Genomic DNA, 21918 nt, shown 5'->3' with positions numbered 1-21918 from the left:
ATAATTCAAGAAATGTTATTATGACTTTAAAACATTTAAATTCCCCAACTGTATTTTCAATATTTTACTTCACTCTCTGCTCTTTGTTAGACTGTTACAAAATAATGGTCATAGATTCATATAGTTGTATAGCACAGAATAAGCCCCTGACCCCCCAGTTCATGACCACCTTTTGCCCATCAAACCCCATTTGCACATGTTAGGACTCAATACCTTATATGTCTTGCCTAGTTAAGCGTCCATCTAAATGCCTCCAGCAGTAAGAGCCATCAATCACTCTCCGTGTAAAAAATTTACCCTTAAATTCCCATATAAAACCTCGAAAATTTCAACTTAAAACTTGTGCCATCTTGTTTTTGATACTCCACCATGAGAAAAAAATGTTGACTATCTATCCTATCTAGTAAAATTCTGTCAGGTCACTCCCCACCCCCAGCCTTCTTTGCATCATGGAAAACTAGTCCAGCTGAGTATACTCTCAGCCCATAAATAGTTTCCTGATGAATCTTTTCTGCACTCTGTTCAGCACAATCACATTATTCCTGGTTTGGTGACCAGCACAACTAGTGTTTTGTAAAGTTGCAACATAACGCGCCAACATTTATATTCTCTGCCCAGTCCTATGAAGACAAGAATGCTACATGCCTTCCTCATCATTATATCTACCCATGTTACTATTTTTGGGGAGCTATGGACTTGTCTCTCTGTTTTTCAATGTTTTATGTTTTTTTTAGAAGCAAGAAAAATCTATTTGCCCCATTTCAGAAGATGTATCCTACCTGCTCATTCACAGTACAGGATCCTATTACACAGATACCATATTCAGTGTTATACACGTATACACACCGGAGTTGGGAAGAAATCCCTGATGAATGTTCTGCAGTGTAGCCTCAGGAAGCTACTTGTATTGATTTTCCAAAAAGCCACTTTTTTACCTGTGGGCTTGCAACAGCCGCAGTAGTGTGGAGTCCGCTGCACTCCCCCTCGTGGTACTCTTCCTTGCATTCCCGGCAGAAAACAAACTGGAAGACAAAGTAAACAAGAGGAGATGGTATTCCCAATTCTATTCCCACATGTCGGTCCATGGCCTCCTTTCCCATCACGATGAAGCCACTCTTAGATTGATTGAACAACACTTCTTATTCCATCTGGGCAACCTCCAACCTGATGGCATGAATAATAATTTCTCTAACTTACTGGAATTTCCCCCTCTTCTCTCTTTTTCAATTCCCCATTCTGGCTTCCCTCTTTCCACATCCCTTCTTCTCACTGGTTCATCAACTTCTTCTGCCTTTCCTTCTTCCCTTTCTCCCATGTTCTACTCTCTTCTCCTATCAAGATTCCTTCTTTGTGTTCAGCCCTTTAAATTTTCCACCTATCACCTCCCAGCTTCTCACTTCATCCCACCTCACCCACCCACGCACCTTCCCTCTCACCGGGCCTTACCCAGCACCTGCCACTCTTTCTCCTTCCCTCCACCATCTTATTCTGGTTTCTGCCTCCTTCCTTTTCAATCCTGATGAAGGGTCTTGGCCCATAACATTGGCTGTTAATTTGCTTCCATAGCCGGTGCCTGACCTGCTGAGTTCTTCAAGCAATTTGTGTGCTATGCAAGGAGGTGGAAGTAACTGGAATAGTTATAAAGTGGAGAAACATTTAACTCCATGTTCTAGGTGACGGCATAACTTTTAGGAATTTTTCAAGTCGCATTTCAGAAATTTGAGGAAGAATTTGATGTCATAGAACAGAAGTAAAGAATCCCATGCAAAGGGAGCTGGATTTCCTAATATTACTTTATATTCACACTCCTCCATCAGGAGGACAGAAAGAAAAGAACATAGCATTATTTCAATTACTACTGCTCTAACACAAGAGATTCTTCAGATACTGGAAACCTAGAGCAACAACCACAAAAATCTGCTTGGCCCATTCAGCTTCCATTGCTTAATATAACTGAATGAACAATTTAAAAACTCTTATCTTCATTCTGCATTAACATCAGGTCTTGTTCTGTTCCACCAGCATAGTCAGATTTGTTGTTCGCCTGACTGGATCCATTTTCACTGGAGGTGACTTTAGTACTTCATTGAACCAATCTGTACATAAAGCTGTGCTGACCTTGAAGTCGGCACCTCAATCCTGACTTCCCCTTGGTCCTGTCCAATCAGTAGCCATATTTGCTGGCCGACATCGCTTTATCTGTCAGCAAGTCACCGTTTAAAAATTCTCATGCTCCATTTCAATTCCCTCTGTGGATTTCCCCTTCCTCAGGTCTCTGCCAATCTTATAACCCTCACAGGTCTCTGCTCCCCTCCAATTCCGTCCTCACTATAATCACTCAGAAACTGATAGCTGGGATTACAGCAGTTCAGAATACCCTCCCTAATACAAGCAATGACTACGATATTCCAATTCCTCCACCTGTGTCAAATAATGTTTGTTCATGCTCTGTTGAACGCCTTGGTGCATTTTATGGTGTTAACACATGTAAGTTGGTGTTCTTGTTTTACTTGGATATTTGATCCAATTCCACAATTTTCTTCTTTTATTTCAGCTCAATGATTTCTGGAACATCTAGACAGCAAAGGGACATACGACTACAGAACTACACCTTATTGACTATACAGAACCACCTTCAATACTATAATTACAAGCAAACTCATCTGCAACCTTTCAGAACTGGGACCAAAACCTTCCCTTTGCAACTGGACTTCCTAAACTATGGACTATAATCAGTTAGGATAAGCAGCAACACTCTGTGGATTGAGTGGGAAAGAGGCAGGGAGAGGAGAACCATGGCTGGGAAAAGGGGAAGGGTGAGTGGAGGGAGTGGAAAGCACCAAAGAGGCATTCTGTACTGATCAATAAACCCTTTTTTTTGGAATCAAATGACCTTGCCTGGTGTCTCATGGCTGGGTGCGTCTGTACCCGGGCCATAACCCACACCAGCACTCTTTCTCTGCCACCTGTCCTACATCGCTCCTGCGGCACTCCTCCCTCACCATTCCCAACATCCTTTGCAAACCTGATTTACAAGCTTGCTCTCTGCTCCATGTTGACAATTGAAGTACTGTACAAAAGCCTTAGGCACCCTAGATATTCATGTGTGTCTAAAACTTATGCTTTTAAAATTTTATGTGTCTAAAATTAGTACTGTAACTGCCTGGAGCACCTTATCCAGAGAGACTGATAAACAATCCTGGAGTAGCTTCTGACTTGCACATGATTGATGTCAGCATTGAGATCAAAAGTTCTGTTATTAGCAAACTAATGAGGAGGGAGTGAAGTTGTGAACGTTGGGATTAAATGTGCTAACTGTGCGGGGAGGACTGGTTCTCTGGATTACAATTGTAAGGGAAGTGGATGTTAATGTGGGTGAGGAAGGTTACTAATGAAAGGGGGAGGAAGAGATCTGACAACAGGAATCACATCAGTCTGGGATACAACTGGATAGAATTATGCAAAATGCACAGGGTATTTTTCTACCATTAGATTAATGGTACTATTACTACTAAATTAGCCAGCCTAAAAGAATGAAAATATTATCACCTTAACTGGAATGTAATAGTATTTTCTTTGGTAGTTACTGCTAATGAATTTGGATTTCATGAATTCAAGGAAAGATAACGATTACCAGATATAAATGTGATCACTAAATATATACTTTTTAAAAAGATATAACTTGGTAACAGGTCTTTATGGTCAATGAGCTCACAGTGCCCAATTACACCCAAGTGACAATTAACCCACTAACCTACACATCTTTGGAAAGTGGGAGGAAACCCAAGCACCTGAAGGAAACCGATGAGATCACAGGGGGAATGTACAAACTCTTTACAGACAGCAGCGGGAATTGAACCCTGGTTACCAACACTGCAATAGCGTTATGCTAACTGTTATGCTGCTGAGCATTATAAATGGCATTGTGTGCAAAAGATGTTTCAATAAAGATGAAACACCATTCTTTTTAGTAAATGCGAGTATTGCATTGGAAGTTTTTTTTTAAGGCGAGGAAGTACTTATTTGCTGGTTCAAAAGATGGTCCGATACTCCAGGTGTATGAGAACATCTGAAGTGCGTGTGTCTCATTGAGTTTCTGGACAGGACTTCTCCAGAATGCCTACACCATACAGGAAATCTCCAGAATTACTCATCAGTCTCTCTGAACAAACTGCAGCCAATAAGCTACATTTTCCTGAGAGTTGCAATTCCAAATAAGCAGAGAGTGATTGATGGGAGAGTCGGAAGCCACTGAGTTGATCAGTGACGGAAGGTTTGGAATTCACTGAAGCATTTTTCAAGTTGCTGAGTTGGCAAATTAATATTCATGGATAGATGGATGGGAAAGTGACAGAGTAAATGTCCCCCCAAGCATGGAATAGAAATTGCTCTTCTACCAGTGGTTATGTGTATAACCACTAGATGGCAGCAAGAGCAGCAAATTCCTTTGCTGCCCAGAAAACGCAAAATCTCAGAATTGTTAAAGATCTTGACACATTATTTCCTTACTATTTGAAATAAAGACATATTTTAGATAGTTCCTGACAAGAGAAATACTTTTTAATTGAACAGTCATCATTTATAAATGTAGGAACATAAGTAACAGGAATGAGACCACATGGTTAATGTGTGCCCGGGGATTGATACTGAGGATCCAGGCCTGAGGACGAACCGGAAGTGTGTAAGTCGAGGACCATTGGCCAGAGCTGATCTACAAATCTCTGCAAGACCACTGGGGAGGTCAAACCGGTGCCTGCAGGCCCAAGTCTGTGTGTCTGTGGAGACTGGAGGCCTGTGCCGGGGTTATAGGATGTGTAGGTGTGTGGGCGGGAGGGAGGGACGGGCTTGTTTTGCTGTTGTTGTTTCTTCACTTTGTTGTGCTCCACGTTGTTCTGCTGAGCTTTGGGGGCATGCTACGTTGGTGCTGGAAATGACACTTGAGGGTTGCCGCCATCACACCCTTGGGTGTGTTAGTTGTTCACATGAGAAGTAAACCTGAATCTTGAATGTGGTCCAGGTCTCAGCTACATTTTTGTGAAAATTCTCCATAATTCCTTGATTCCCCTGAGAAAAGCACTGATGGAGACAGGTTTGTTCCCACGGGATGCCCCACACAAGCCAGTCATTTGCCAGTGTTAACCTATATCCCTCTAAACCTTTCCTATCCATGTATTTCTCCAACTGTGCTTAAAAAGTTGTTATGGTACCTGCCTCCAACACTTCCTCTGGCAACTCATTCCACATACATACTGCCTTTATATAAAAAATTTACCCTTGACGTTTAAACTATTTTTTTTCTCTCTCACTTTAAACCAATGTCTTCTAATTGTTGATTTAGGAAGACAGGCTGAGTGCATTCACCCTACCCACATCTATGAGATCACCTCTTAGTCTCCCGCACTCCATGGAACAAATTCATGTCCTCAAGTTCTGGCAATATCCTTGTAAATCTTTTCTAGTTTAAAACATCCTCCCTATTGCAGAATAACCAATACTCCAAGTTGGCCCCAGCAATTTTCTTGAGGTTGAAATGTAATACCAGAGGACATTGAAGGTAAGAGGGGGTAGGTTCAAAGGGGATGTGGGGGGTTATTTTTTTACTGAGAAAGTGTTGGATGCCTGAAATGCACTGCCTGGTATGATGGTAGAGGTAAATGCATTAGAGGCTTTTAAGAGATGTTTAGATAGACACATGAATGTGAGGAAGATGGAGGGACATGGACATTATGTAGGTAGGAGGGTTTAGTATTTGTGTGGGTTTGATTGCCTTTTTAACTGTTTCAGCATAACATCGTGGGCTGAATGGCCTGTTCCTGTGCTGTACTGGTCTATGTTCTATCTCCCAGCACTGCATCGAGTGGAGTTGGGTTACAGGAAGGAGAAAAATGGAGTGAACTAGTGGGTAGCAAATGAAGTATCAGGGAAGTAGGTGGAAGAACAGTAAGAAATGAGGCATTTGTGCTTTCAGACTTGGCTAGTGTTACCAGCTTCTGGTTATTTAAGTTAAAATAGATCATGGTTTTGCTGTAAATGGGCCTTGGACTTAGTTTATAAAACTGTCATTCTGCAAAATTGTGTAGGTGCAGTATTAATACCTGGCCAGCAGATGGCCTGTGCTTGATGACAAACCTGCAAGGTCTGTTATACAGCACCCACATTGCATTAGAAATGAACTTAAAACAAATGTTCGGTGAAGATTTTGGGTTCAGTGTTAATTTCCTGTTATCATGGGAGTTATCAGATGGAAGAGGTCTGCTAACATGTGGGAGATCAGGAGTGAGGTATTTAAGAGTCCCTGCAATCTAGACACTGGATTTCCAGGTGTCTGAGGTAATAAACCGAGAAAACACAACGAAAGATGCCATGAATCAGTTTCAGTTCTGCTTGTCAAGTGGACGTTGGAACTAGGACCCTTGACGTATACTGGAGTTGGGAAGGGAAAACAAGGAAGTGACAGAATTTAATGTGGATGCTGACAGATGGTGAAACATCACTTCATCCGTTCTTTGTACCTCCAGTAAAGTTGATTACTAACTGCAGTTTCTTTGTAACATCTGACTGAAGGGCTGCTCAACATGCATATACACTCAGTGGCCACTTTATTAGGTACCTCTTATATCTACTAAGGTGCTGCTGAGTGCAAATTCGTGGCCTTTTGCTGCTGCAGTCCATCCACTTTAAGATTTGAAGTGTTGTGCATTCAGAGATAGTCTACTGAACTCCGTTGTTGTAATGTAAAGTTATTTGATTTACTGTCACCTTCTTGTCAGCTTGAACCAGTCTGGCCATTCTCCTCTGACCTCTCATTAACAAGGCATTTCTGCCCACAGAACCGCTGCTCAGTGGATGTTTTTTTGTTTGTCGTATCATTCTCTGTAAACTCATCTGTCAATATCAACAAGTACACCATTTTGGATACTTCTGTGGGGGATGACCTCCCAGGAGAGTGCCACGGAGACCAGGTTACTGACACTGAGCATGGGTCCATTGTGCAGAGGGAAAGAGGGAGAAGAGGGGAGCAGTAGTGATACGGGACTCAATAGTCAGAGGAACAGAGAGGAGATTCTGTGGAGGTGAACGGGTCCCCAGGTGGTATATTGCTTCCCATATGCCAGAGTCAGGAACATGTCAGATCGTGTCCACAGCATTTTGGAGTGGGAGGGAGAGCAGCCAGATACCTTGGTACATATTGGTACCAAATACATAGGAAGGAAAAGCAAAAGGTCTTGAAGAGAGAATTTAGAGAGTTAGGCAGAAAGCTGAGACGCAGGACTTCTAGGGTAGTAATTTGGGCTCTGGGTCTGTACTCGCCGGAATTTAAAAGGTTGAGGGAGGATCTCATTGAAACCTTTCAAATGTTGAGGCCGGGGAGTGGGGCTGAGGAGGGGATAAAAGGATCAGCCATGATTGAATGGCAGAGCTTATTTCTGCTCCTTTGTCTTATGGTCTAACTCTAGAGACATTTGTGTGTGAAAATCCCAGATCAGCAGTTTCTGAGATACTCAAACCACCCTGTCTGGCACCAACAACCATTCCATGGTCAAAGCCACTTAGATCACATTTCTTCCCCATTCTGATGTTAGTTCTGAACAATATCTGAACTTTGACCATGTCTGCATGCTTTTATGCAATTAGTTGCTAGTACATGATTGGCTGATTAGATATTTGCATTAACAAGCAGGTGTACAGGTGTACCTGATAAAATGGCCACTGAGTGTATGATCACTTAATCCAAATGACATCTTGAGCAGACTCAATCCCAGCAAACACAGAGACTGCATCATCCTCACGCTCCTATTCCCTTTTGCATATTCTGTATTTTCTTAAGACATAGGACTTTGAGCCAATGCTGGCTCTCAGAGCAATCCCATTCCCACATTTATCTTCCTCATAACCAAATCTCTCTGCATTCACATCAACTCTACCCAGTCCCTCCAGGCATGCTAATTAACCTGCCACATTCACACCTTTGAGATTGCTGGAGGCGTCACCGTAGCGTAACAGTTAGCAGGATGCTATTACAGCTCAGAGTGTTGTGCTCCAATGCTGTCTCAAAGAAGTTTGTATGTCTTTCACGCGAGCACATGAGTTTCTGCCAGGTACTCTGGTTTCCTTCCGCATTCCAAATCTGCACCATTAGTAGGTTAATTGGTCATTGAAAATTGTCCCATGGTTATGCTAAGGTTAAATAGGTAGGTTGCTGGGTAGTGTGGATCTTCGGGCCAGAAGGGCCTACTCCGTGCTGTAACTTGAAACAAATAAATACTTTGTATACCGAAGCATCCAGACGAAGCCCACACTGTCACAGGGAGAACACGCAAACTCCACACAGACAGCATCTGAAGACAGGGTTGTGTCCATGTCGCTGGAGCTTCTACTGGTTCCAGTTCTGAGATGCCTGGTCTTACGTGGAATCTCAAGACTTTAAATACTGATGTTGGTGATTTCTTCAAATGAGAGGGAAATTGCATTGAAATGATATTTCTAATAAATATGATTGTCTGGTGTTTGTCCCAAATTGGCAATATTTTGCAAAATCTAATCTGTCAATTGAAACCAGTGTCATCGAGTCATAGGATACTATCTAGTCCACACCGAAGCATTTAATCTGCCTAGTTCCATCAGCCTGTACCTGGACCATACACCTACCATCCTTGTACCAATCTAAACAATGAAATTGAGCTCTCATAATCCTCTGAGTGAAGAAGATTCCCCTTATGTTCCCCTTCTTCAAAAGTTCAAAGTTACTTTATTACCGAACTACATATAGGTCACCATATACAACCCTGAGATTCATTTTCTTGCAGGCGTACACAGTAAATGCAAGAAACACAATAGAATCAATGAAGAACCACACCTATTAGGCTGGACAAATAACCAGTGTGCAAAAGACAACCAACTGCGCAAATACAAAAGAGAATGAAAAAAAATCAATAATTAAACTGAATATGAGATTAACCCTATCAACTTGTGAGGCAACTTTCAGGGATCTATGGACATGGACCCCAGGATTCCTCAGTTCCTCCACTCTAAGAATCCTGCTGTTACCCCTGTATTGTGCCTTAAGTTCGACCTTCCAGAGTGAATCACTTCACAGTTTTTTCAGACTAAACTCCATCTGGTACTTCTTGACCCACCTCTGTATCCTATCAGTGTCCTATTGTAACCCATGACATCCTATGATTGTATCCACACCACCACCGACCTTTGTATCATCTGCAAACACTGCTCTTCCACATGCTCATTCAAATAATTTATGAAGATCACAAAGAGCAGATCCCTGTGGTACACCATTGGACACCAACCTCAACACAAAATATGCTCCATCTACCACCACCATCTGCCTTCAATGGACAATCCAATTTTGAATCCATGCAGCTATGGTTGCCTGGATCCCATGCCTCCTGACTTTCTAAATGAGTTTAGCATGAGGAACCTTATCACCTTATGGTGAATCCATATTCACCTCATCCTCTGCTCTACCTTCATCAACAAGAGGAAATCTGCAGATGCTGGAAATCCAAGCAACACAAACAAAATGTGGAAGGAACTCAGCAGGCCAGGCAACACCTATGGAAAAGAGTAGAGTTGACATTTCAGGCCGAATCCTTCATTAGGACTGGAGAAAAAAAGATGAGTCAGAGTTAGAAGGTAGGGGAGGGGAAGAAGAAACACAAGGTGATAGGTAAAGCTGGGGGGGATGGGGGAAAGGGTTGAAGTAAAGAGGTAGGAAGTTGATTGGTGAAAGAGATACAGGGCTAGAGAAGGGGGAATTTGATAGGAGAGGGCAGAAGACCATGGAAGAAAAGAGGGAGTTGATCAGCAGGAGATAATGTGAGAGAGGGAAATGGGAATGGGTAATTGAAAGGGGGGCATTACCAGAAGTTTGAGAAGTCGACGTTCATGCCATCTGGTTGGAGGCTACCCAGACGGAATACAAGTTACAGCCCCTTTAACTTGAGTGTGGCCTCATTACAGCAGTAAAGGAGGCTGTGAACTGACCTAACTTTCAGCAATCTTCTCATTTCTCTTGATTCAAGTGTCCTTGACACTCAAACACCAGCCAGACATGTGTGCCAGTCTTTCATAAGCAAGCCCATATCAGGCCTCCCCCTGCTTCGTTAGATGCTGGCCCCATTCAGCAGCAGGGCATTGACTACTTGATGTCCCATTCACACATCTACTTCTAGCTAACACCTTAGTCACAGGCAGCGTGAACCAAGCACGACCAGAGTCCATTATAATTGACTCTGTAAAATGAACACTGCCACTAACTTAGGGGAAAAATGCAATGGACGATTACTATGATCCTGTAATCTACTTAAATGCATGAAGCCATGTTTAGAGATCAGAAGATCAAAACAGGTTCCATTTTAAAGCAAAGTGATAGTTTTTGTTTTCATTGTTGAGACCTGTGCACCTCAGAGCCACATGAGGCGTATTTCTGCCTCTTATACATATTGGTCCTAACTCTCCCTCACGTGTAAAGAAGTATGACAATTGCTCATGACTTTTAGTTGTTAAGATGACCATCTGCCATTGCCTTAAGTTAAGCTCAGAAAAGAAATTATGTTTGGCCATTTTTATTCTTCCTCAAATGTTCATAATTTAATCATCATATGTCAGGCTGTTATACCTTGCAGTCATCTCCGTGGATCATCTCTTCGTCGTGGTGGAGAGGCTTGTCAGTTCCTGAGATCCCGAGAGCGATGCCATCTGGCACCTTGCTCCTTGTAGGGTCACCCATGGTGGTGCGATCAAGGGGGATGTTCCAGACAGAGAATGATACCTCACTGGTGGATCTGGCAGAAGATGATAGCACAGCTCAACAGCAGTGAAGGGTCTCCAGTCCTCCTGGACTCCATGCCACTGGACCCTGACCCCAATCTGCTGGGGGTCATGTGATATAGCCTCAAGATTGAGAGGAGTAGATTGAGGATGGAGCTGGGGAGGAACTGCTTTTCCCAGAGAGTGGTGAATCTGTGGAATTGTCCGCTCAGTGAAGCAATGGAGGCTACCTCAGTAAATATATTTAAGACAAGGTTGGATAGATTTTTGCCTAGTAGGGGAATTAAGAGTTATGGGGAAAAGGCAGGTAGGTGGAGATAACTCCATGGCCAGATCAGCCATGATCTTATTGAATGGCAGATGGCCTACTCTTGCTCCTATTTCTTACATTCTTATGTGATGGCTGCCTGTGCATCAGTCTCCCTACACTAAACAAAGCCATGCACAGGAGTTTTCCATTAAGGGAAACCACCCTAAACCCCTAGGAGAACATCATACTCAACTCAAATGATTACACTACTACTGCCTTACAGTAACTCATGCCTATGGAAATATCCATCACAAAGGGAGACTGAGCTCAGAATGCAGTATTTAGTATTATTTCTGTTCTTCAGAACAATCAAGGCTGTAAATTATGCTCTTTGATGTGCATTAGAACACTGCTGATCACACCTATCACCTGATCACACCTATCACCAATCAGCTTCTACCCCTTCCTCTCCCCGCACCTTCTTATTCTGGCATCTTTCCCCCTTCTTTTCCACTCCTGATGAAGGGCCTCAGCTGGAAATGTCAACCCTCTATAGATGCTGCCTGACCTGCTGAGTTCTTCCAGCATTTGGTGTGTGTTGCGCTGGATTTCCATCATCTGCAGAATCTCTTGTGCTTTTAAAAAGGTTTCATATTTTCTCCTTTACCACATCAGTTTTGTAGCTTTCTCTCACAGTTCCAGGCTGCTGCCTTCATAAGTTGTGGTGCTTGTAGGCAGGAAAATAGATCATGGCGACTTCAGTCCAAATAATCAACACCATCTGCTTGACCTGCAGCATCAATTTTCTGCTGTCTCCACACTGGCTGAAGTGTACACCACCTGAACAACCTCTGCCACAAGCAGAAGACCTGCTGCTTTGAAATCAGACGACTAGTAACAACACACCACGACAGGCCAACCTTGGAAATGTCAAAACAGAAGCCTGCTTTCAGTGACAACCAGTTTTGATTGATTCAAAACGTTGACTTGGAAGTTGAAAGAGATATTTCTCAAAAGTTACAGTTGCCTTTTTAACACAAGAGGTTCCGCAGTTGCTGGAAATCTTGAACAACGCTCACAAAGTACTAGAGGAGCTCATCAGGTCAGGCAGATCTCTGGAGAGGAATATAAAGTTGACATTTAAAGATTTGTGGCACTTGATAAATGAATGAACACTGTCAGAAATAAAGATACTTATGTCTGTCAGGGGGCAATCACGTCTCGGCATAAATTCCTCCAGTCAGTATCCTAGTCCCAACTGTCTTCATTTGCTTCATTAATGGCCTTCCTTCTCTCATAAGGTCTGCAGTGGGGATGTTTCTGGATGACTACACTAAGATTTGTTCAACTCTTTAAAAATCCTCCACAAATGAAGCAGCTCATGCCTGGATGCAGTCAGAACAATACTCAAGAATGGGAATCAATATTAACATATCGGTGTCGGGCAAAGACTTTCTCTAATGAGAGATGGTTGATCACTTACCTTGAACATTCAACTGCATTACTGTCACCTAACCTCAGTTTCCTGATCAGAAGCTTAAATGGACTAACTGCACAAACTCCTCAGTTCTAAGAGTTGGACAGAGGATAGGTATCTGGAAGTAAATGACTGATGTGCTGACACCCAAAACCATTTAAGCAAGGCACACGTTATATGAATGTGGCAGAATACTCTCCAGATGCCTGGATAAGTGCAGATCCATAAAGATAAAGAAAAAGATGTGCCTATTTGTCAAATGTACATCAGGACAGTGAAATGTGGCATTTGCAGTAAATAAAATCAGTGAGGCTTGCAAGTGTCACCACGGTTCCAGCACCAACATAACATGCTCACAACTCTCTAACCCTAGCCTGTACGTCTTTGGACTGTGGGAGGAAACTGAAGCACCTGGAGAAAATCCACATGTTCATGGGGAGAGTATACAAGCTCCTTACAGACTGCAGCGGGAATCAAACTCTGATCTTACGGTGCTGTGCTAACCGCTGTGTTACTATGCCTCCCCTAGTCAATAAGCTTGACACCTTCCAGGACAATGTGGCCCATTGGACTGTCATCCCACCACCCTAAGCACTCATTCCCTACACCTCTGGCCCACAGTGACTGCATTGTGTGCCATCTTCAAAATGTAAATCAGGTACACATCTAGATTACTCCTTCTGCACCTCGCAAACCTGTTACCTCTGTCACCAAGAAGAAAGGCAGCAGGTACATGGGATCACCATCAATTAGAGATTTCCCCCCAAGTCATACCAGCCTAACTTCTAGTTGCACATCTCAATCCTGGCACTACCTCTAAACAGCACCATCACCAGAAAGGCAACAACAGTTCATTTGACCATAAGATCTGAGCAGAATTAGGCCATTTGGTTCATCGAGTCTGCTCTGCCATTCCATTATAGCTGATTTATTACCCCTCTCAACCCCATTCTCCTGCCTTCTCCCTCTGACCTTTGACACCCTGATAAATCGAGGACCAATCAACCTCTGCTTTCAATATACCCAAAGACTTGGCCTCCACAGCTGTCTGTAGCAATGAATTCCACAGATGCACCAATGCCAGTGCACCTTTTCTCACAGAAGGAGCTCAAAACTGCTCACAGTATTCCAAATATGATCTAACCAGTGCCTTATAAAGCTTCAGCATTGCAACCTTATTTTTGTATTAGAACATGGAAGCAGAGGAACAGGCCATTCAGCCCACAATGTTGTGCTGAACCAGCTAAAAAGCAAATCAAAAACACCCAAACATTAATCCCTTCTACCTACATGATGTCCATATCCCTCCATGTTCCTTATATCCATGTGCCTATCCAAATGTCTCTTAAAAGCCTCCAATGTGTTTGCCTCGACCACCTTAACAGGCAGCACATTGCATGCATCCATGACTTCCTGAGTTAAAAACACATCCCTCACATCCCCTTTAACCTACACCCTCTCACCTTCAAGGCATGCCCTCTGGTATTAGACATGTAACGCTCTAGGAAAGGGTTCACTACTAATGTAATGGTTTCTCTGTAGCACAGTGTTTGAGTTATGACTAGAGGTAACAGGGGCTTTGGAACATGTACTGGCCAATGAAGGGAGGTGTTTTTCTTTCTTATGTGCCTGAGAGAAGGGATTTCGTGGGGTTCTGGTTCAGGAGAAGATGGAGAGAGAAGATGTCAGAATGGACTGCAGGACTGAGTGGACTTGGAATGGGGTCGGGAATCGACGACACCTGGGGGGAAATAGATGGAGAACGAACAGACGAATAATGCGTGAGCTCCAATGTGTGCATTAGACAGTTTCATTAAAATGGGCCCTTTTCTCTTTTTGTTTACTAACCCTATAGTCAAATTAAGAAATATAAAGCTTAATCGTTTATTTACATATGGTGTACTGTTTGTTATATTGGTGTACTGATTTGTAACAGGGGAACACATCAGGCAGCATCCACCCAAACAAGATTTCTCAGGTTTGGCTGGACTGGAGGCTGTCTCCCCCTAGATTAGCGCCGCTGGCCAAACCTGAGGGTTACAGACATTTCAACCCTGGGAAACAGATACTCTCTGTCCACTCTATCTCATAATCTTGTAAACCTCTATCAGATCTCCCCTCAGCCTCCGAAGCTCCAGAAAAGACAACCCAATTTTATCCAGCCTCCATACCCTCTACACCAGGCAGCATCCTGATGAACCTCTTCTGCACCCTCTCCAAAGCCTTCCTATAGTGGAGCAACCAGAACAGTATGCAATGCTCCAGATGTGGCCTAACTAGAGATAAATGCTAACATTGCCTCTGCCTTCCTTGCCACGGACTCAACCTGCAAGTCAACAAGTTCAAGAGTACAGCTCACTACCACCTTCTTAAGGACAGGTGGGGATGAATTTTGGCCTTGAGAGCAATGCCAGTTCCTGAAAGATGAATAAATAAAAAAAAACTTTATGACATCCAGTATAAAGGCAAAAGGGGAATGTGCGAGGGAACAGCATGAACTGCAGTTTATCCTTTCAGTGACACCACCTTTCCTTCAGGTTCTGCTAAACAAAAGAACACTGATATCAGGAAGGGTGGTTGGGGAGTGGGGTTTGCACATGCTCCTGTTTACATCATTGGGGCCGAAGTCGAGAGCTTCAAGTTCCTAGCAGCAAATATCACTAATAGCCTGTCCTGTTCCAACCATGTAGACACTATGGTCAAGAAAGCTCACCAGCACCTCTACTCCCTCAGGAGGCTAAAGACTTTTTGACCCTCACCAGTTCTTCTTGGGTGCAGCTGGGTGCATCAGGGCTTGGTATGGTAACAACTCTGCATGTGATCACAAGAAACTGCAGGGAGTTGTGCATGCACACCATGCAAACCAGCCTTCTCTCCATGGGCTCTGCCTACACCTCTCAGTGCCTTCATAAAGCAGCCAACATAGTCATAGTTCACCCTGGACATTCTCTCATCTCACCCCTCCACCCCCTATGGGCAGAAGATACAGCACATACCCCCAGCCTCAAGGATAGCTTCTATTTTAAACACAAGCGTTTCTAGAAATGTTAGAAATCCACACTGGAGGAACTCAGCAGGCCAGGCAGCATCTATGGAGAGGAATGAACAGTTGACGTTTCGGGCCAAGACCCTTCATTAGTACTGGAAAAGAAGGGGGAAGAGGCCAGAATAAGTAGGTGGGGAGAGGGGACGACGTACAAACTGAAAGGTGATATAGGCTTCTATTTTGTTGTTATATCACTATTAAACAGTTCCCTAGTATGATTAGTTGGACTGTTGCTCTCACAGTCTACCCCAATTGGGCTTGTACTTTATTATCTGGCCGCACTGCAATTTCTCTGTGTCATTTTATTCTGTGTTTTGGTTTTGTTTTTCCTGGACCTGCCTCAATGCCTTGATGTGATGCAATGACCTGTCTGGATTCCTGTTTCTCACCGTACCCCGGCACATCTGACAATAAGAACCCAATTTACCAATTCACTTGGGAAAATATCGCTGTTCTGTCATTACTGGATCTAAATCCTGGAAATCCCTCTCCCACAGTGCAGTGGGAGAACCTTCCGCAGAGGGGCAGCAACTCAAACTGGCTAACTAGAAAGATTAAAGGATGAGGTTTTATTGAAATATACAGCAAAATGTGTTGCTTGTGTCAACCACTAAACCAGTCCAAACCATACACCTTTGGAATGTGGGAGCAAATCGGAGCACCAGGAGGTCACCAGGAACACATAAACTCTTCACAGACAGTGACGGGGATGGAACCCCGGTGTGATGTGTGATGAGCAAACCAGGCTGAGATGGGGTCCAGAGTTGACCCCCCCCCCCCCCGTGAACTATGCTGCTGACGAGAGAAAGAGAGAAGAAGAGGGGATGGAGGCATCCTGCTGCAGATGCTGATAATGAGAGAGAGAGAGATGATTTAGTATCATGGCTTCTTCGCTAATTGTTTATTTTACTCCAAGGACACTTTGCCTGCTTGTGTGGATTCCTGCTGAGACAGCAAAGTGGTACCAGGTGATGGACAGTCGATGGATAGCTGGTACCCCAGCAGGTGAGATAAAAAGCAAGTCTGCTGGGACACTGGAAGAGCATTGTGCACCCATGAGAAGGTGAGGGTTTGGAGGATTGATTCAGGGGAATCGATCAGAGGCTCACAGTGTGTGAAGGCAGACCGGTGGGGGCTTGTGTGTGTGTCCACCCTCACCTGGGTGACAGGCTCACCACTGAAGAATAGTCTGGCCTGGTACAGAGGGGTCACAGTCGGTGACCACAACAGGACAAGAAGACAACAGAAGGTTTGCCTGCAACTGCATCACCTCTCACTCTCTCACTCTCTCTCTCTCTCTCTCTCTCTCTCTCTCTCTCTCTCTCTCTCTCTCTCTCTCTCTCTCTCTCTCTCTCTCTCTCTCTCCCCCCAATGGCACAACAGCAACTACCTTGACCTAAAACTAAACTGAACTGAACTGAACTTTGCACCATCATACAACTATTCATTTACCCCTAGACTTCGATACAGCTTGGTTTTGATTCCTATTTCCACACTTCTGTATATATCATTGCTAACCTGTTTTATATATACTTGCACTTTATAGTACTGTATTACTTAGTTTACTAATAAACACTTTTAGTCACAGTAATACCAAACTCCAACGTATTATTCCATTTCTGCTGGTTTGGCAACCCGGTTACGGGGTACATGACACCGGTCAGAGATTGCTGGCACTGTAAAACGATCTGCTAACCACTATACCACCATGCCACCCCACTACCAGATGTTTGTGATGCACTAATATAAAGACGGGAGGTTGTAATTGGAATTCAATATTTAAATCTATAGTTATCCAGTTAGAAATGGGCAGAAAAATGACATCATCATCCAGGAAAATTATTTGGCTATCATCAAAATATCTGAGGGAGATAATTGTAAGTAAATGGTTGATGTGTCTTCAACATTGTATTAGGAACTACTTCATTAGCTCTGAAGAGTTTGGAGATGTCCTGAGGTTGTAAAAGCATTGTATAAATCTAAGTCTCTCTTTTCTTTACTGGCATTAATGGAATAACTCATTGCTACAAATGGGACATTAAGCTAATAATACAAAGTCAGCATGATAAATTCAGGGGCTACCGTATCTACTGATGAGGGCTGGGGACAAACCTTGTTAAATTTGTGCAGCTCACTTGAGAAAACCAATAAATTACATCCGTTATATCAAATCATAATGAAGCACAAAAACTCAATCATTTAAGAAACATGCTCTTAAGTGTTCTATGCAGTTGAAAGAGATTATTTTGTACGAACAGATGTTATGAATATTCTGAAGCAGTTTCTGAAAATTGCTGGGAGTTTTTTGGATGTCAAACACATAAAGCAGAAGCACACCTGGCTAATTAATGGCTCTGTAAGGTAATCACTGTAATTGTTGATTTAAAATCAGATGTGTTTGTTAAGACTTCGCTAACAACTGTTTCATTTCTCTGTGACTGACTTGCAATTAAGACTGTTTAAAGTTCCCAAATTGCTATGATAGCCAAAGATTTGAAAATGAATGCTGAATATGCCAAAGAAAATTACTTGGTCTTTACATCTATTGACAGTATTGGAGATGTTTGTGATGTACTAATACAGAGATCTAGGGTTGTAATTGGAATTCAATATTTAAATCCATAGTTAAGGTTTTCGTTAGCTATCCAATTTGTAATAATGTAGGAAAATCAGGAACTGCAAAAGAAGGAAAGATTATCTTAGCAGGATGTATACTTGTAGCTTTACATGGTTTGCTTTCAATTGGGAGCATTTGATTTTTTAAAAAAATCCATCCATCCTAAGCAACACGCACAAAATGCTGGAGTAACTTAGCAGCTCAGGTAGGAATACAGAGAGGAATAAACAGTTGATGTTTTGGGCTGAGGCCCTTCATCAGGACTAGAAAGGAAGGGGGAAACAGCCAGAATAAGAAGGTGGAGGAGGGGAAGGTGTACAAACTGGTTTGAGTTTGGTGAGACCAGGTGAGGGTAGAAGTGGATAGGGGAGGAAGGGATGAAGTGAGAAGCTCTGTGGTGATAGGTAGAAAAGGTAAAGGGCAGAAGAAGAAGGAATCAGATAGGGAAGGACAGTGGACCATGGGAGAAAGGGATGGAGGAGGGGCACAAGGGGAAGGTGATAGGAGATGAGAAGGGACCCCTTTTCTGAGGATATGTTCATAGTAACCATATTTTATTCTGAGTGTACCTACTGTCTTCTAAATATTTATTGTCTATACCTTGTGTATATGTGATGAAAAAAACATATAATTTTGTAAAAAAATGAAGAAAATGAATAACAGGGGAACCAGAATGGTGAATGGAAAAAGAGAGAAGGGGGAGGGAGGAGAAGCTTCTGGAAGTCTGAGAAATTGATGTTCATGGCATCAGGTTGGAAATTACCCAGACTGAATACAACTTGTGTTCTCAGTATTATTTATAATTATGATTATTTGTATATTTTATTTGTAGTTTGTCTTTTTTTAGCACATTGGTTTTAGTCTCTGTGTGTAACTTTTCAAGGGTTTTGTCCTGTTTCTTTGTTCAACTGTGAATGCCTGCTTGATAATGAATCTCAGAGTGATACACACGTACTTTGATAGTAAGTTTACCTTTCATCTCTTTTTGAACTTTGAACTCTCTCCTTTTGCTAGTTGAGAATTACATGGCTTTAGGATTTTCCCAATCAAAAATAAATAACATGGGAAGTAATGGTACTTTTAATTCTTTGACTTCATGGCATCTGAACAAAAAAATTCTGAGAGAAGTCTCACATTGCTGCTTTGACTGTAAGCAAACCATCAGAGTAGCAAAAACAAACACAAAATGCTGGAAACAGTCAGCAAGAGAAAGAACATCTCCGGGGATAGCAAAGGAGTTTACTTTTCAAGTTGACCTTTCATCAGAAAGATTCCAGTATCTGCATACCTTTGCTATCTTTTACACTGCTGAGATATGAATCCATTGAACATTGGTCTGAACGTTATATGAAAAGTTAGTTTAGGAAGCCAACTGAAATGCAAATCAGAACACATATTTTATGTTTCCTATTCTTATCATTGGTATCTGTTATTTAAATTTAAGTCAGGGGTTCCCGACCTTTTTTATGTCATGGACCCCTACAAGTAACTGAGGGGTCTGTGGATCCCAGATTTAAGTTTATTGTATTATCTACTCAAATGCAATATCATCAAATGAAAACAGTAACTGCTCCTTGCTATACAGATGCAGGCTGACCCAGTGAGTATTTCTAGCATTTTCTGTTTTTTTGCTTGAACTGAAATTTTATACATTCTCTATTTTTTCACTGCCATCTTGTGCGATTTTTTTTGTAGCTGAAGAATGGGGGCAGAGAAAGAATGGTGAATATGTGAAAAATGTATCCCTCTGTCTACAATGGAAAGGATATTCTTCCCATCTGTGAAACCTCAAGACTTATGCTCAATGATATATGAGCATAATACAGAGTCCAACAGGTCTGAATACCAAGGTAAACAGAGATCACTGTCTTTATACATTATCAAGAGCTCTAATTAAGCCAAATGTCAGCTACATATGCTTGGTCGGTTGAGCTCAAACAATGTAGACAAGATTTCAAATGTGGGAACTTCCTTGAAAACATAAGACTACAAGTGTTTTATTCCTTCTCTTGGAAGAGACAAACAAAAAAATGATTATCTATATTGAAGAAAGAGTTAATGATACTTTTGTGGCTGTGTGTGCTTGGGCCTGATTGTTGGAAACTGTCAGCCATTACTCTGTACAGTGTTCATTAACCAATGATAGTTAAGTCTGATCATTCTTTCACCCTTCCAGATTTAGCTGATTAACATGGTGCCAATGGTGAACAGCTGTTGGCTGTAATCACAAACCTCTTAAACATTTTCAATGCAATTGAATTTAACATATTCCATTTCTGTAAGATTTCTTCCCTCATTCACACTTATTTAAAAACTTTCATGTCATTAGGAATTAGCTTTTCTGTCGAGCCACCTGGTCCCTTTGTGATGGCATAGAAACACAAAATGTAACATATAATTCTAGCTGTTTTAAAGCTGGAGCGGGTGAGACTTTCCTCAATAAGTATTCAATTATTATTATTCTTCCTCTGCTCAATTCCTGTTATGCCATGCCAAGCTGGCACTAATGATTTGCATAGTATTAGTTAGGGTGTGCCAGCAAGTTTAATATTTGTTAATTGTGACTCAGCTCATGCCTTGGAGTCTGAGGGTTGGTTCGAATCCTGCTCCAAGCCAGTGCTGTGCCATAAATCTAATGATCTGCTCTCTGAGGTGGTTGTGAAAGAGCCCATGGTAGAAAAAGAGCAAGAGAAGTACCCTTGATGACTTAACCACTTCATTAGATGCCTCTTATATCTAATCAAGTGGCACTGAGTGTATGCTTGTGGTCTTCTGCACCATCCACTTCAAGGTTCAACATGTTGTACATTCAGAGATGATCATCTGCACACCACTGTTGTACACGTGGCTGTCTGAATTACTGTCAACTTCCTGTCAGCTTGAACCAGTCTGGCCATTCTCCTCTGATCTCTTTCACAGAACTGCCTCTTACTGGATGCTTTTTGCTTTTCACGCCATTCTTGGCAAACTCTAGAAAAGGTTGTTTGTGAAAGTCCCGTGAGATCAGCACTTTCTGAGATACTTAAACCACTCCATATGGCACCAACAATCATTCCACAGTCAAGTCACTTAGATTGTATTTCTTCCCCATTCTGATGTTTGGACTGAACAACAACTGAACCTCTTGACCATGTCTGCATGCTTTAATGCATTAAGTTGCTGCCACGTGACTAGCTGATTGGATTTTTGCATTAACGAGCAGGTGTACCTAATAAAGTGGTCACTGAGATATCTGTTTCAATGTATCATCTGATCAATATCACAATGGCATTACTAGGAAAAAGTTGGCTGCACATTAACTGCTCATTACAACAGGGACTACTGCACACTTCAAAAGTACTCTGCAATGTCCTGAAACATGCTCTATAAAAGCAAGATCTTCTGTATATCTTATGGTTTCCTATGAGATGTCATCTCTTCTCCTCAGTTCAACATTCTGGGCTTAGTCCTCACAAGCTTCTAATAGTTGGCCCAAGTGGACATCTCCCACTGCTGACTCAACGACTGCCAGCAAACTAATCCACACTGGAAACAACAGAGTGGAATAAAAATCTGATTCAGGTGACAATATGTGCCTAGAGCTTTCATAGGCATAACTTCCACCCAAGTTTCTGCAGTTGGTTGCACCACTCATCAAGGCTCCCTGGGCACAATAATCCAAGAGCCATAAATGAGAAGCGAACATTTCTTCTATGGTTCCAAAGCAACACACACAAAATGCTGGAGGAACTCAGCAGTGA

General features: G+C 42.4%; 1 protein-coding gene across 3 annotated transcripts in view; it reads right to left on the bottom strand.

The window, feature by feature from the left end:
* Positions 1 to 21918, bottom strand: part of prkn (parkin RBR E3 ubiquitin protein ligase) — a 1175275-nt gene that overhangs the window by 45704 nt on the left and 1107653 nt on the right. For all 3 annotated transcript variants that reach the window (XM_059986467.1, XM_059986470.1, XM_059986468.1), the window contains one exon: positions 936 to 1022. In XM_059986467.1, coding sequence (XP_059842450.1) covers positions 936 to 1022 — 87 coding nt within the window. The remainder of the gene's footprint in view (positions 1 to 935; positions 1023 to 21918) is intronic.

The sequence above is a fragment of the Hypanus sabinus genome, chromosome 12 (assembly GCF_030144855.1).
Source record: "Hypanus sabinus isolate sHypSab1 chromosome 12, sHypSab1.hap1, whole genome shotgun sequence".
In the NCBI taxonomy this organism is placed as follows: domain Eukaryota; kingdom Metazoa; phylum Chordata; class Chondrichthyes; order Myliobatiformes; family Dasyatidae; genus Hypanus; species Hypanus sabinus.
The sequence above is the reverse complement of the archived record's forward strand: the minus strand, read 5'-3'. Positions and strand labels throughout refer to the sequence as shown.